Genomic DNA, 13,315 nt, shown 5'->3' on the forward strand with positions numbered 1-13,315 from the left:
GAAACTCAAGAGCCCTAGAACCCTGAATATTCCACCGAATAAGCTTCGAATTTAAAAAAGAACAAGCATCAGGACTCCCGGTTCTCACTCTTTTTTCTTTCTCCGAGAGTCCCGTAAAGCTTGTTCTCTTTCTTCCTTGCAAACGCTGCATGCTAGAGCTAGACATTGATGAAAAGAACGAAAAATTAGAACGAGAAACCAACCTGCAAGAAGATCATCAGATCACGAAGAAGAGCTCCTGGAGATGGAGTTGCTATTGTCGATGCCGGGCAGAGGCCTTACGAGCTCGAGAATCTGGACGACTTCCGCCATGCTCGGCCTGTTCGAAGGGAGCGGCGACGAGCAAATCAATCCCAGCTTGATGACTGGCAAAACTTCGTCCTCCGGACAGGCCTCCAGGCTCGGCTCCACGCAGCTCATCCCCCGGCCTTCGTTGAGCAAAGCCCGGACGTAGTCGCAGAGTATGACAACGTCTTCTTCCATGTACTCGACAGGCCTTCTTCCAGTCACTAGCTCCAAGAGTATGATCCCAAAGCCATAGACGTCGCACTTCTCGGTCACTTTGGAGCTCTGGGACGCAAACTCGGGAGCCATGTAGCCGAGAGCTCCTTGGAACTTGCTGCTGATGGCGTAGCGGTCCAGTACAGGGAGAAGATTTGCGAGTCCGTAGTCCGAGATGAGTGGCCTGTTGTCCACACCCAGAAGAATGTTGTTCGACTTGAGATCGTAGTGTATCACCTGCGGCTGGCAGGAGTGATGGAGATGCGAGAGTCCCATTGCTGTTCCCTGTGCGATCTTAAACCTCTCAGACCAGCTCAGTGGAGGCTCGCCAAATGTTCGTTCGTGAAGCCTGCTGTACAAGCTCCCGTTTGGAACGAAGTCATAAATAAGGAGCTGCATCCTCGACGTCCAGTAGTAGCCTTGAAGAGCGACCAGGTTCGGGTGCTCGATCTTCCCCAGCTGCTGGACTTCTTTCTCAAACTCGAGCTGAGACTTCACCAATCCGGCAGTCACCAGCTTCTTTACTGCAAACGTTCGTCCATCCGATATAGCAGCCCGGTAAACAACTCCAAATCCTCCACGGCCAATCTCCTGCTCCTTGTTAAGCAGCGAGTGAGCGCTCGGAAGAAGCTCCTCGGACTTTGTGTCATTTCCGTCGGTAAACATGACCAGCTTTCCAATGGCCAGATCCTCACTGGAGGAACTCGGAGAGCTGTTGTGATCCGCCATGAAAAAGTTGTTTTTGAGAGCAGCAGCCGGCGCAGCTTGCTGAGCACGGATGTTGAGGACAGAGACGACCACAATTCCCAGAGCGATCACTGCTGCTGCGGAGATAGCTATGATCGCCGACACACTGAGTACGATCTTGTTCTTTCCCCTGTGTCCTCCGGATTGAAGTATCCCTGCTGTGTCGCTGCTTGCATTCGGATTCAGCACTATCGGTTTAGGAACCGTCGAGCATGCTACGTCGAGAGCAGCTCCACATAGGCCTGAATTTCCCTGGAAAGCAGTCCGATTTACCAAGTTAAAAACTCCACCTTTCGGAATTGGACCGTCGAGATGATTGTGCGACACGTCGAGGCTAGAGAGACTCTCCAGCTTCACAAGTTCCTTCGGTATCGGACCCGTTAAGTTGTTCCACGCGAGGTCCAGAGACTGTAGAAAATTCAGCCTCGAGAGCGCCCCGGGTATGCTTCCAGACAAACGATTCGAGGACAAGTCCCTGAAAAAAGAACGAACGCAAAACTCATCAGAAAACTAGAAACAATGCAGCTGCAAAAGACTTACAGCTCTACGAGACGCTCGCACTTGGAAATGGCCTTGGGAATGTTTCCCACCAGCAAGTTCTTCGCCAGCTTTAGAACGGTGAGAGAGCTCATGTTGGTGAAAGTGGACGGTATTCCTCCCTGGAGCTGGTTGTGGCTCAAGTCCAAGAACATAAGCCTCTGGAGCTGGCTGATCTGTCCAGGAATCCCACCAGAGAGGACGTTCCATCCCACATTTAAGTGCTGCAAGCTGCTACACTGGGCGATTCTCGACGGCACTTCCCCGAAAATCCTGTTTCCGGAGATATCCACCACTTGAAGCGCATGACAAGGTGGCCAGATTGGAAAATCGCCCAGGAACTCGTTTCTGGAGAGATTGAGGAACTGCAAGCTCGACGAGAAAAGCCCAAAGGGAATCTTTCCACCCAAATGGTTGCTGCTGAGATCCAAGCTCGAGAGCCGAAGGAGCTGGAGCAAGCTCTGAGGAACCACCCCCGTGAGATTGTTTCCAGCCAAGTTGAGCGAGCGCAGGGATGAAAGCGTCGCGAGAGACGGTGGGATTGAGCCTTGGAACCCGTTCCACGAGAGGTCCAGCTCCTGCAAAGCTCGCAAGCTCTTGCCGATCCAATCCGGAAGATCGCCGGAGAAACCATTCTCGGCAATGCGAAGAGTGACGAGCCCGGTTTGGTTTGCGGCCAGAGATGGAGAGAGCTGCCCCGTTAACCTGTTCTTGCTAAGGCTAAGGTACCTGAGGAGATGGCCGCCCCCAAAGAAATCCCTGGCTAGAGCGCCAGTGAAAGCGTTGTCTGAGAGATCCACGTAACGTATCGAAGCCCCCATGGGCGATGGCAGCTCCCCGGACAGCCGATTCTTCTTCAAATCCACGAAGTCCAGCATCCGGAAGAGCTCCGGAACCACATTGCCCGAGAGATTGTTGGCAGAGAGCGAGAGAGTCTTGAGGCGTTCGAGCTTGAGGAGGCCTCTCCCAATCGTGCCCGACAGTGCCAGGCCATCGAGCGAGACCGATTCGACCCTGCCGCTGGCGCTGCCACACCGGATTCCCGTCCAATTGCATGGCGATGAATCCGCCTCGCTCCAAGAAGCCAGCGATCCGCGAGGATCTTGGAGCCCCGCCTTGAAGACCAGCAGCCCAAGAACATCGTCGTTCCACGACACCGTCTCATCCTCTTCCCCCGCCGAATGCCGCGGCAGCGAGGCCAAGATCAGCGCCAAGATTGCAAGGAAGAGCACGGAATCGATCTTCCCTGGAGCTCCGGCGCGCCGGCCATGGATCCTGGCGCTCATTCTTGGAATCCTAGAAGCTCGCGAGCTGCATTGCAAAGATTCTTCATACCCCGCACGCCATACCCGCCGCCGCTCACACGTGAAAGCTCACAACGGGATTTCAATCGCCGTCACCAAGTCCCGTGAGCTCCATAGACCGCCATAGCCAGAGCTTCTTCCGCTGGCGGAATATGCCAGGGACGTCAAGGCTCCGCCAAGGAAATCGGTAGATTCGTCGCACATTCCGCCGCGAGCCCTAACTGACTGTGAGTCTTTCATCATTAAACGAAAGTTATCGTACGCCTTTTTATCCACGTGTCTTCCACGTCAGACTGTGGATGTGACCTGGACTCCCCATAAATGGCATTAAATGGGACCCATTAAAAATACATCTATTTTTCAGAGACAGCGAATCTATAGTATATTCGAGGTTTTGACCTCTGAAAGGAAGCTTTTGGCGCCAACCGGCTCAGCCGGTGCCGCTCCTCGGGCACTGGCTAGTGCCGGTCACCTCTCTTAGTCTTATGCTAATGAATGTGTCCACACAACGAGGAAAGAAGAAAAGAGAGACAGGATGAACGCAACAGCAACCAAACAAGTAATTGTCTCGTACCAGAGCTTTCAATGCGACCGGTGATTATGCCACGAGAATCCTTGGAGATGCTATTTGTCTCACTTTCAATTGTTTGACACTGTGCACAAACAGATATATAAGTAGCGAGAGAAGGATGAGATCGATGTGATATCTTTTCTCTTCCGCTAGTAAGTAGCAAATTATTTTGAGAGGATCACTCACTTCTAAATCACTGATAGAACTTGTAAGTCGACGCATCCATTACCAAGTTCCGGAATCCCCCGATTGTGGCTGCTATCATTAGCAGCACGCCCAGCACGATCGATATCTAGAGCATTAAGTGTTAGAGAGCGACCAAGAAAAGCTCGAGAGTATCTTACCCAGTTTGCGAGCCATGAAAAGCTGAATCGCTTGGGTTTGTACACTGCCAGCCATATTATACACGGTAGCTGGAACGGAAAGCATTGAACGAAAGAGAAACACAAAAGCCAAAAGACTTACGAAATAAGTTGTGGGCGCTAGTGCAAATCCTCCAAAGAAACCGAGAAGATTTCCGAAGAACGGGATTGTGATCGCTACAAACGCTGTAAATGCTGTGAAAGCAAAGCCTGGCCTGAGTCGGAAACTCGGAAGCTCGAAAAGAAAAGCTTACCAACGTAGACTGTTCTGGCGATGAGACGGAGGCAAACGCCAGGAGGCAAGTGGAGCTTCTTGACAAGAAGCGTCTCGAGCATGTCAAACACAGGCATTGCGTAAATCTGCCACATAAAAGATCAACAAATCAACACTAGAAGAACAAGAAGAATTTTTTTTTAAAAAGCATAGCAAACCTGGTAGCTGCCAATGACATGAACAACGAGCATGAGATTGGCAGCAGCGATGAGCCAGTGTGGAGTACCGATGTGTTGGAGAATGTTGTCGTAAGAAGTATCGTTCCCAAATGCCCAGTAGCCGATGAGAGCCACCGGGAAGTAGCAAATCGCCACGACCATGTACGCCACCACCACTCCCTTCCACATCGGGCCCTTGGACGGCTTGCTCGGCGAGGATGGAATGGTTGCCTGGATCTCAAGAACAACGTTGTGCCCGGCATAGGCGAACGCGATCATTCCCAGCGCATTGAAAACCTTGAACACCGTGTTGGCTGCCGATGGGGAGTGAGGATAGCTGTAGCTCACATCCGGCCCCCCGGCATTGGGGATCGCGGTCGTCCAGGCGATCGTGGAATAGCTGCCAATGGAAGGAAGAAGAACTTAGCACAAACCCCACGAAATATTTCAAGAGAAGAACGATCGACGGGATCGAAATCTGGCTCAACACGATCGAAATCTTGCTCACCTGAGAGACATGACCGCCGCGGAGAGCGAAATCCCCGAGATGGAGTTGAAATTGGGGAGCTGCGCCAGCACGAAGTGGATCGACGCGAACACCAGGATCCAATACGACTGCCGGATGTGCTTGCATCCGGTCGCGTCGGGCGCGCAGCTCACCAGCTCGTAGAATCGCTTGAGCGATTTCCCGCCGGTGACCATGTAGACGATGTCGACGCCGACCTCGACGATGAGCTGCTGCGGCACCACGATCCACAGCCCCAGGCGCTCGCCAAACGCCTCCTGCGCGAGCTCGTGGTAGCGATCGAAGCGCTTGCCCTCCACCATCTCGTGCATCTCCACCATTTGCCATAGCGTGTAGAGCGTGACGGTCCAGGAGAGGAGGAGCACGAAGATCCCAGGCCCCCTGGAAAAACGAAGAACCCTAAAAAATGTAGACGTTATAACATTCGAACGTTACCATCCCAGATAAACCATAGCCGAGGGTAACGCCAGCACGCCCGATCCTACCATCGCGGTTACGTTGTGAAACGCGGAGTACCACCATTTGGCGTTCCTCGAGCTCGTCACTGGCAGCCATTCGTCCACATTGATAGAAGATTCCTGCAAGAAGGGGAATTTTAGATTCCAAAAAAAGATATTGAAAGGATTTTGATGCTTTGTGGGAAGATTTTCGCTCCTCCTCCTCTCCTCCTAGTTTCATTTTCTTCATCTTCTGAGCTTCCATTGCGAAAAAAATCTCTAAAGAACGAACAAAAATTAGTATGTCCAAATCCAGGCAAAGAATTGCTAGTCTCTAGGTGTTGAACTTAAAGTTCCAGACCTGCCAAATATGGCCAAATGGAAATATCTTTTTTATATATTTTCTGGATATCGATTTAATATGTATGGAACCCATATACATTTGAAGCAATACTTTTTTCTTCTGTATACCTTTTGCAGCTACTGATAAAACTGGTATGTTGATGCATCCAGGACGATACTTCTGAAGCCTCCAATAGTAGCTACAAGCATTAGCAGCACTCCCAAGACAATACAAATCTGCAATCCACGAGAAAATATAAAAATTAAAGCAATAGTTTTTTTTTTCTGGACAGAAAGGTTTGCGTACCCAGTTTGCCATCCACGAAAGACTGAAAACTCTGGGTTTGTAAACAGCCAGCCACATAATACACGGGAGCTGTGGATTAATGCAAAGAAGGTTAAGCCAAAGAAATCAACCAAAACAAAAAAAATTAGAGGAACTTACAAAGTAAGTCGTGGGAGCAAACGCAAAACCTCCGAAAAAACCCAGCAAGTCTCCAAAAAAAGGAAAAGTCATCCCAACGAAGGCAGTGAAAGCTGCCAAGATAAAAGTTCCAGTGTTGAGTGATCTGGATGAATAAAAAATCTCCAAAACTTACCAACATAGAGTGATCGAGCGACGAGACGAAGAATCACACCTGGAGGAAAGTGAAATTTCTTGACCAGAACGGTTTCCAGCATATCAAACACTGGCATCGCATAGATCTGTTTAAGGAAACGAAACAAAACCTCGATCAATCAAAGAGCTTACTTGAAACAAGTCGAGAAGAGAGAACTCAGCTTACCTGGTAGCTTCCAATGACGTGAACCACAACCATGAGATTGGCAGCCGCGATGAGCCACTCGGGTCTCCCGAGACGCTGGAGAACATTGTCATAGCTGGTATCATTTCCAAAAGCCCAGTATCCAACCAAGGAAACCGGGAAGTAACACATAGCCACGACAATATACGCCACGACCACTCCCCTCCACATTGGAACTTTGGATGGCTTTTGCGGCGAGGAAGGGATTGTCGCCTGGATCTCAAGAACAACGTTGTGACCGGCGTAGGCAAACGCTACCTGCCCGAGAGCATTGAAAACTCTAAACACAGTGTTCGCCACTGATGGAGAGTGAGGATAAGCGTAGCTCACTTTGGTCATTGGTGGCTTTGCTTCTTGGCCGTAATGCACTGGAGCAACCCATGCAATCGTCGAGTAACTGCGGAAAAGAAATAAAAAGTTGGCAAAGTTGCGTAAAAGTTTTGAGTTCTTCTTCTTACCTGAGAGACATGACGGCTGCTGCCAAGGAGACTCCGGTGATGGAGTTGAAGTTTGGGAGCTGGGACAAGAAGAAGTGAACCGAGGCAAAGACGAGGATCCAGTAAGTTTTCTTGATGTGCTTGCAGCTGATGTCATCGGGCTTGCAATGGACGAGCTCGTAGAATCTCATGAGAGACGTCCCTCCTGTGACCATATAGACGATGTCCACTCCAACTTCCACGATGAGCTGCTGGGGCACGACGATCCACAGTCCAAGTTTCTCTCCGAAAGCCTCCTGCCCGAGTTCGTGGTAGCGATCAAATCTCTTCCCCGGGACCATTTCGTGCATTTCCACCATTTGCCACAGCGTGTAGAGTGTGATCACCCACGACAGTACAAGAACAAGGACCCCCGGTCCCCTGGAACGAAAAAAAAATCTTTAAAGTTGCTTGGAAAAGTTGGAAAACCATTTGTCAAGAACATGGAGCTGGAGGATTGCGGGCGACACACGACTAGGGTGGGCGATGGACAACGGACTTAAGTAACGAGTCACAGTCTTTGCCAACACGGAGATCCATTAAAAAAAAATTGACTACTCGTCATGGCAAGGAAGTCACGGGCAGCGAGGAGAAGACTTTTAGACCAGGAAGAAAGCACGCGAGGTCTTTTCTTGTTTCCACAGGCATGACAAGAGCACGAATGAGAAAACACTGACTGACCAAGAATTTGGATCGAAACTAAGCGAATTTGAAGCTAGCGATTGAAACGAAGAAGAGCTGCGAAGAACTTACCAGCCAAGATAGACCATCGCCGAGGGGAGGCTAAGAACTCCAGCTCCAACCATGGCGGTGACATTATGGAAGGCCGAGTACCACCACTTGGCGTTCCTGGAGCCACTGCCAACGGGCAGCCAATCGTCCACGGATTTCACAGTTCGAGCGTGGCCTTTGTCCTCGACATACTCCTACAGATTCAATCCAGAAAACGAGGAGCTGTGAGAATCTGGGAAAAAAAGGGGGATCTCGGGACTTTTTCCCAGCTTTTGGGAAGGGATTCTTTCCTACCTTGAATGCCTGCGTGGAGGAGGGAGGCGAGGAGCCATTGTTGGTGCTGTCGTTCTCGTGTGGCGCCATCTCTGGGAGCTGAGCAAAAACTATAAACGCGAGCGCTCACTCTCGCACAGCCTCGTTAAGTCCACCTTAAATTAGCCCTTACATAGAAAACTATGCACCGTGTTGAGAATTCAGACGACGGCGTTGATTTGTCTCCTATATATTTCAGAAATCTCGCAATCTGTTCACTTGGGGGAATAAAACGTGGTTTTAAATCCGAAAATTTCTGGAGCCCTGGTTTTTTTTTCTTGATGTGGAGTGATAAAGTGATTACAAATAGTAGGATTCACCCTTGAACGCGGCCTAGCCACCAGTTGTGGAACATTCAAAGCTGAATTCTCAGGAAACTTTGTAAACTAATAATGATAATAATTATGAAGAAATGAGTAGCAATCCTCATCCTTGCATATTTACAAACATCAGTCTTGCATCCCAAAGTTATCTATCCCAATAGGATACATACCAGTAGCAACTTCACTTACAGAAACCGTATCATACACGATCCTCTCAACAAAGCGACACAGCAGTTTTCAACTTGTCACAAAGGTAGAATGACAAAATTGTCGGCGTAATTGACCACTCAAAAAGAACGCAAACTAGACCGAACAACCCAAGTTGGAATCAAATCTCAGGTCATTGCTTGTTTCACACACTAGTAACATTGGCCCTCATCAAATTTAAAGTAGATGCGAACATTTGACTAATATGCCATGCTACCGTTGACGGTCAACTGGAATCAGACTTTCGGTCCGGACAAACAAAGCCGGCACTTCTGTTAATTCCCATTGTGCTAGGGCATTTCGCATTCTTTGTGAGTGTTTCTCTCTATCTATTCCTTCCGGCAATCCAGGTAATGGCACCCATCGGCGTGGAGGAGATCATCCCCGACGGCACGCTCTCCTACTTCGACAAGGATGGCAAGCTCCAGAACGTTTCCATCTACGCCCTAGCCGAGAAGAAGAAAGTGGTCCTGTTCGGAGTTCCAGGAGCTTTCACTCCTACTTGCAGGTGCCCTTTTCTTCTTTTCCTCTTGCAAATCAATGCGAGCTCGATCTATCTCTTTCTAGCTTGAAGCATGTCCCTGGATACATTGACAAGGCACCGGAGCTCAAGGCCAAGGGCGTGGATAAGATCCTGTGCTTGACTGGTAAATCCTGATTCTTTCTCGCGATGGATTGAAACCTTTTGTCCAGTGAACGATCCTTTCGTTGTTCGTGAATGGGCCAAGACCTATCCAGAGGATTCGGCCGTGATGTTCCTGGCAGACGGCTCCGCGACTTACACCAAGAGCTTGGGACTGGAGCTGGACCTGACGGAGCGAGGCATGGGGATTCGATCCAAAAGGTTTGCTTTGCTGCTGGATGATCTCGTTGTCAAGGCTGCCAACATTGAGGAGGGTGGCGACTTCAAGGTCTCCAGCGCTGATGACATACTTGCGGTTCTGCCATAAGTACTACTTACTCAGTTATCCAAATATTTGTTATGTTACTTTTTGCATGGTTTGCCGTATTTAAGTTTAAATGTTTTAGTGAAATATATTACAATATTTAAAAGGCGATAAAGTAAATGCTAATAAAAATATAATTTAATATTTTTAGAACAATAGAAGAACTAACAAGATCGAGTACAGTGAATTTGGGGTGGCAGGAAGGAGAACAGCTTTATTTCAGAATATCTATGTGGTACACAAGTACTTACACAAAATATTATCTTAAATTGTGATGTACTTGAGCTTTACACCATCTTCCCACTTTGTAACAAACTCTATTATCTTAAACTCTGAGTAGCAATAATGATCTTAACTCCATTACTCACAAGATCCTAATAGCAATTGTGTGATGTCATTCTATCCTTATAATGGATAAAAACTCTTAAAAGAGAAGATAGAATGGCTTTCCTTCACAAATGGCTAAAAAACTTTGAATGATTTGTGGTATCTATAAAAATTAGATTAAATAGGAGAGTTTTAAGTTGGTATGGCTTTCTTTAGTCACCAGATGGTAAGCGATTAAAGATGGCAACCTTAACTCACAAAATCTTAGTACCATGATTTCATCTGATCTTTATAATTGATCATAAATTTTAATCCACCCAGAAGCCCTTGAAAATGGTTGTCAAAGAATAGGATTGTAAATTTGGCAATTCTAGTTTTAGAGACTTGCATAATATAATTATTTTTCAGAGTAAAACTAGTTACAGAATTCTTAATTTTAATAAATAAAGTTTTTAAATTTTTTAATAACATATATATTTCCAAACTCTGTATCTCAACCACAAAGATCCTTCAAAAAGATTGTGAGGTTGTTATGGTTGAACTGACTAAAAATAACATTTCCTAAAAGGTACCTCACTAAAAACCCAAATAAGAAAATGCAATTATAAACTCTAAGAACACTAAAGGAAGGGAAATTGCAAAAATACACAACAATATTTTGTTCTTGTGGAAACACATTGATCTCCTTCAATCGATGAGAATGTATTCTTTGCCTTTAGATGTTTCCATTTAGTATTAGTTCACTTCTATGTGTTTTGGGTGGTCAAAATATGTGTTTATTTATTTTATTTAACTTTAACATTAATAAAGTATAATATATCTGCTCCTTGATCACAAAATTCGCATCATGCCACTCCACCACCAAATCCTCCCGTACTGGTAGAGCACGGGATCAAGACCTCCAGCACAGTCGATTTGACCAGCAGCATTTTCTCCCATAGAACGACCCCGCCGGATCGCAAGTTGAAACTGTTCTCGTAGTGACTCTACTAAATCTAAACAATCACAGGGGCACATGCGAAATACTGGATGAGAACATTATATTCGAAATACTTGTCATTGTAGAGCGCTGTATCCATGGCCAGCTGGATCCTGGAGCGAAGGGGAATTCAATGCCGCACGGGACAGATTGCGTTTGTTGAGGTCGAATTGCACTGCTGCAATCGCGGGAAGTAGAATACTTTGAGGTTTTCCTCTTCGAAGCCGTGTTTGAGATTTACGATGCTTCCAATTCTCGACACAATCGTGAGGACGACGCCAAACAAAATGCATGCCTGCATTGGTTCATACCACCATGTCAAAAGCTTCCGATCTAAAAATGATGAGATTTTTACCCAGTTTAAAAGCCACTCAAGACCAAGGACTCTTGGCTTCTTGATGCTTAGCCACATTATACACGGCGACTGCTGGGAACACGTCAGAGAGAAGAAAGGGAAGTTTTGAGTCACTGATCCGTACGACATACGTTGTTGGTCCAAGAGCGAGCCCACCGAATAATCCCAGATGCCCTCCAAACGAAGGTATGATCACCGCAACCAACACGTAAATCCTGGCAGCTCAAGCTTGTGGAAATTCACCAAGAAGAACAACGCTCCCTTTCTTTTGGCAGTTTCTTTTGCTCCAGCCAGCAAGTGAGAGCATCATAAATCGGCAAAGCAAAAACCTGGGATGGAGCACGTAAGAACGAGGAACCAATGGAAGATTAGCTTACCTGGTAACTCCCTGTGAGATGCAGCATAAGCATCAAGTTGGCTGTTCCTATCAGCCACTTTGGTTTGTCTAGGACGTCCAGAACGTTTTCGTAGCAAGTCAAGTTGCCGAGAGCCCAGTAGCCAACTCCAGCGACTGGGAAATAGCAAACGGCAACCATGACATAGGCCACCAAAACTCCATTCCACATTGGTAGCTTGGACGGCTTGTGCCTCGTCGATCTCATCGTCGCTTGGATCTCGAGAGCAACGTTGTGGCCTCCGTAGGCAAACGCAATCTCTCCGAGTGCATTAGAGGCTCTGTAGTATCTCCAGTTGCAGTAGCCATACGATACTTGCGAACTCTTAAGCCGTATAGCTATTGCCCAAATTATAGTCGAGTAGCTGAATGAAAAGCGAGTTAGATTTTCATACAAAAAGGAAAAAGATACCTGAAAGACATGATGGCGGCCACCAGAGAGACGATTGTCATGGACGACAAACTGGCAAACAACGACAGTACCGCCTGAACTCCAGCAAACGCGGATATCCATGCCACAGCAAGCTCAAACTTCCCGTACTGAATCTCGCGACTCAGAACAAGATCCCCGAACCTCTTGAGCGCCTGGCCGCCAGTTACCAAGTAAGCAATGTTGGCAGCCACCTGGACTACGATCTGCTGCAAACCAACTATGAACCCAAGCCTGTCCCCGAATGCTTTTCTTCCGAGATCCCGGTAAGTGTCGTATCTCCCTTACTCATCCTCGTGCATCTCGATCAATTGGTACATGGTAGCCAGTGTGATTATCCACGAAACGCCCAGCATCATCATTCCAGGAGCCCTGTGGACACACAAATTTAGTCTCTCCATGACATACAATGGAATACCATCCTAGGTAGACCATTGTCGACGGAAGGCTCAAAACTCCGGCTCCTACCATAGCCGTCGCGATGTGAACGGTTGAGTACCACCACTGTGTTCCGGTCGCAGTATACGCCGTTGACAATTCCGAAAGACGGAGTAGCTTGCAGCGTTACTCATGCGATCTTCGCGCTCATGAGATTCTGTACCACCCACCTGTTGATCACGGGCTGATAGAGAGGCCCTCATTTGCTGGAAGAGCAGCTTCGATGGCAGAGTTCCTAATACACAGTTTGATCTCGTCAAGACAATGAACTTCTTTGGAAAAGACTATATTACTGAGCTCGTGGAAGGTTTGATTATTATTAGTATTTTTAAATGATATTAATTTTAGTTGAATACTTAAGCACCTAAACAGTCATATTATATTTTTGAATAGAAACTAGCTGGTTGATTACATTAAACGATCAGTGATAAAGTAATCTGCAATAACTAAATAAAAGATTGCTTTAGACAACATAATAATAATAATTATCTGTACATTTATGATTACTAAATAGCTAAGTATATAAAAAAAGTAGAGCTTTCCCTGCATATCAAGCGAAGTAATTGAATAAAAAATTTCTTGTTTTATAAGTAAATTTATGTTGTCTTTCTAATTTATTATAATAATAATCTACCATATAAGGTCTATAATTACGATGTCATATATTATTATTATCATATTGGGATTTTAGTAATTATTGAATTGGTTCTTAAAATACAATAGTGTTGTTCTCGTGTTTAGATTCACTATTTAACATCATTCCATATTTAATAAGCTTTTGTGATTGTCCTGAACTCTTCAATTAATATTTTTATAGTATATAATCAATAATA

The 13,315-nt window shown here is 46.7% G+C and overlaps 5 protein-coding genes across 7 annotated transcripts; 1 reads left to right on the forward strand and 4 right to left on the reverse strand.

Annotated features, from left to right (window-relative positions):
- Positions 1-29: 29 nt before the first annotated feature.
- LOC9657771 (probable LRR receptor-like serine/threonine-protein kinase IRK) lies at positions 30-3,295 on the reverse strand. 3 transcript variants are annotated; one of them, XM_024661844.1, is made up of 3 exons: positions 1,789-3,295; positions 204-1,723; positions 30-145 (listed from the first exon to the last, which is right to left on the reverse strand). In XM_024661844.1, the coding sequence occupies exons 1-2, from the start codon at positions 3,069-3,071 to the stop codon at positions 223-225; spliced, it is 2,784 nt and encodes a 927-aa protein (XP_024517612.1). In that variant the 5' UTR covers positions 3,072-3,295; the 3' UTR covers positions 30-145; positions 204-222. The 3 variants fall into 3 exon arrangements, with proteins under 3 accessions (XP_024517612.1, XP_024517611.1, XP_002988156.2); XM_024661843.1 differs by having other exon boundaries at positions 30-152; XM_002988110.2 differs by having other exon boundaries at positions 30-1,723.
- A 96-nt stretch (positions 3,296-3,391) lies between these two features.
- LOC9657772 (lysine histidine transporter 1) lies at positions 3,392-5,365 on the reverse strand. The gene is made up of 7 exons (XM_024661845.1): positions 4,963-5,365; positions 4,455-4,854; positions 4,277-4,382; positions 4,126-4,217; positions 4,005-4,073; positions 3,847-3,952; positions 3,392-3,742 (listed from the first exon to the last, which is right to left on the reverse strand). Exons 1-6 carry the CDS (start codon positions 5,298-5,300, stop codon positions 3,854-3,856), a joined length of 1,104 nt encoding a protein of 367 aa, XP_024517613.1. The 5' UTR covers positions 5,301-5,365; the 3' UTR covers positions 3,392-3,742; positions 3,847-3,853.
- Positions 5,366-5,786: 421 nt separating this feature from the next.
- On the reverse strand, positions 5,787-8,241 carry LOC9657773 (lysine histidine transporter 1). The gene is made up of 8 exons (XM_002988112.2): positions 8,065-8,241; positions 7,792-7,964; positions 7,021-7,419; positions 6,545-6,959; positions 6,359-6,464; positions 6,205-6,296; positions 6,067-6,135; positions 5,787-5,996 (listed from the first exon to the last, which is right to left on the reverse strand). The coding sequence occupies exons 1-8, from the start codon at positions 8,131-8,133 to the stop codon at positions 5,898-5,900; spliced, it is 1,422 nt and encodes a 473-aa protein (XP_002988158.1). The 5' UTR covers positions 8,134-8,241; the 3' UTR covers positions 5,787-5,897.
- A 650-nt stretch (positions 8,242-8,891) lies between these two features.
- LOC9662644 (peroxiredoxin-2) lies at positions 8,892-9,670 on the forward strand. Its single transcript, XM_002988017.2, has 3 exons — positions 8,892-9,120; positions 9,180-9,259; positions 9,306-9,670. Exons 1-3 carry the CDS (start codon positions 8,966-8,968, stop codon positions 9,560-9,562), a joined length of 492 nt encoding a protein of 163 aa, XP_002988063.1. The 5' UTR covers positions 8,892-8,965; the 3' UTR covers positions 9,563-9,670.
- Positions 9,671-11,357: 1,687 nt separating this feature from the next.
- Positions 11,358-12,685, reverse strand: LOC9656795 (lysine histidine transporter 2). Its single transcript, XM_024661881.1, has 4 exons — positions 12,513-12,685; positions 12,027-12,278; positions 11,598-11,979; positions 11,358-11,549 (listed from the first exon to the last, which is right to left on the reverse strand). Exons 1-4 carry the CDS (start codon positions 12,683-12,685, stop codon positions 11,460-11,462), a joined length of 897 nt encoding a protein of 298 aa, XP_024517649.1. The 3' UTR covers positions 11,358-11,459.
- Positions 12,686-13,315: the final 630 nt, after the last annotated feature.

Source organism: Selaginella moellendorffii, unplaced genomic scaffold, assembly GCF_000143415.4.
Source record: "Selaginella moellendorffii unplaced genomic scaffold, v1.0 SELMOscaffold_86, whole genome shotgun sequence".
Classification (NCBI taxonomy): domain Eukaryota; kingdom Viridiplantae; phylum Streptophyta; class Lycopodiopsida; order Selaginellales; family Selaginellaceae; genus Selaginella; species Selaginella moellendorffii.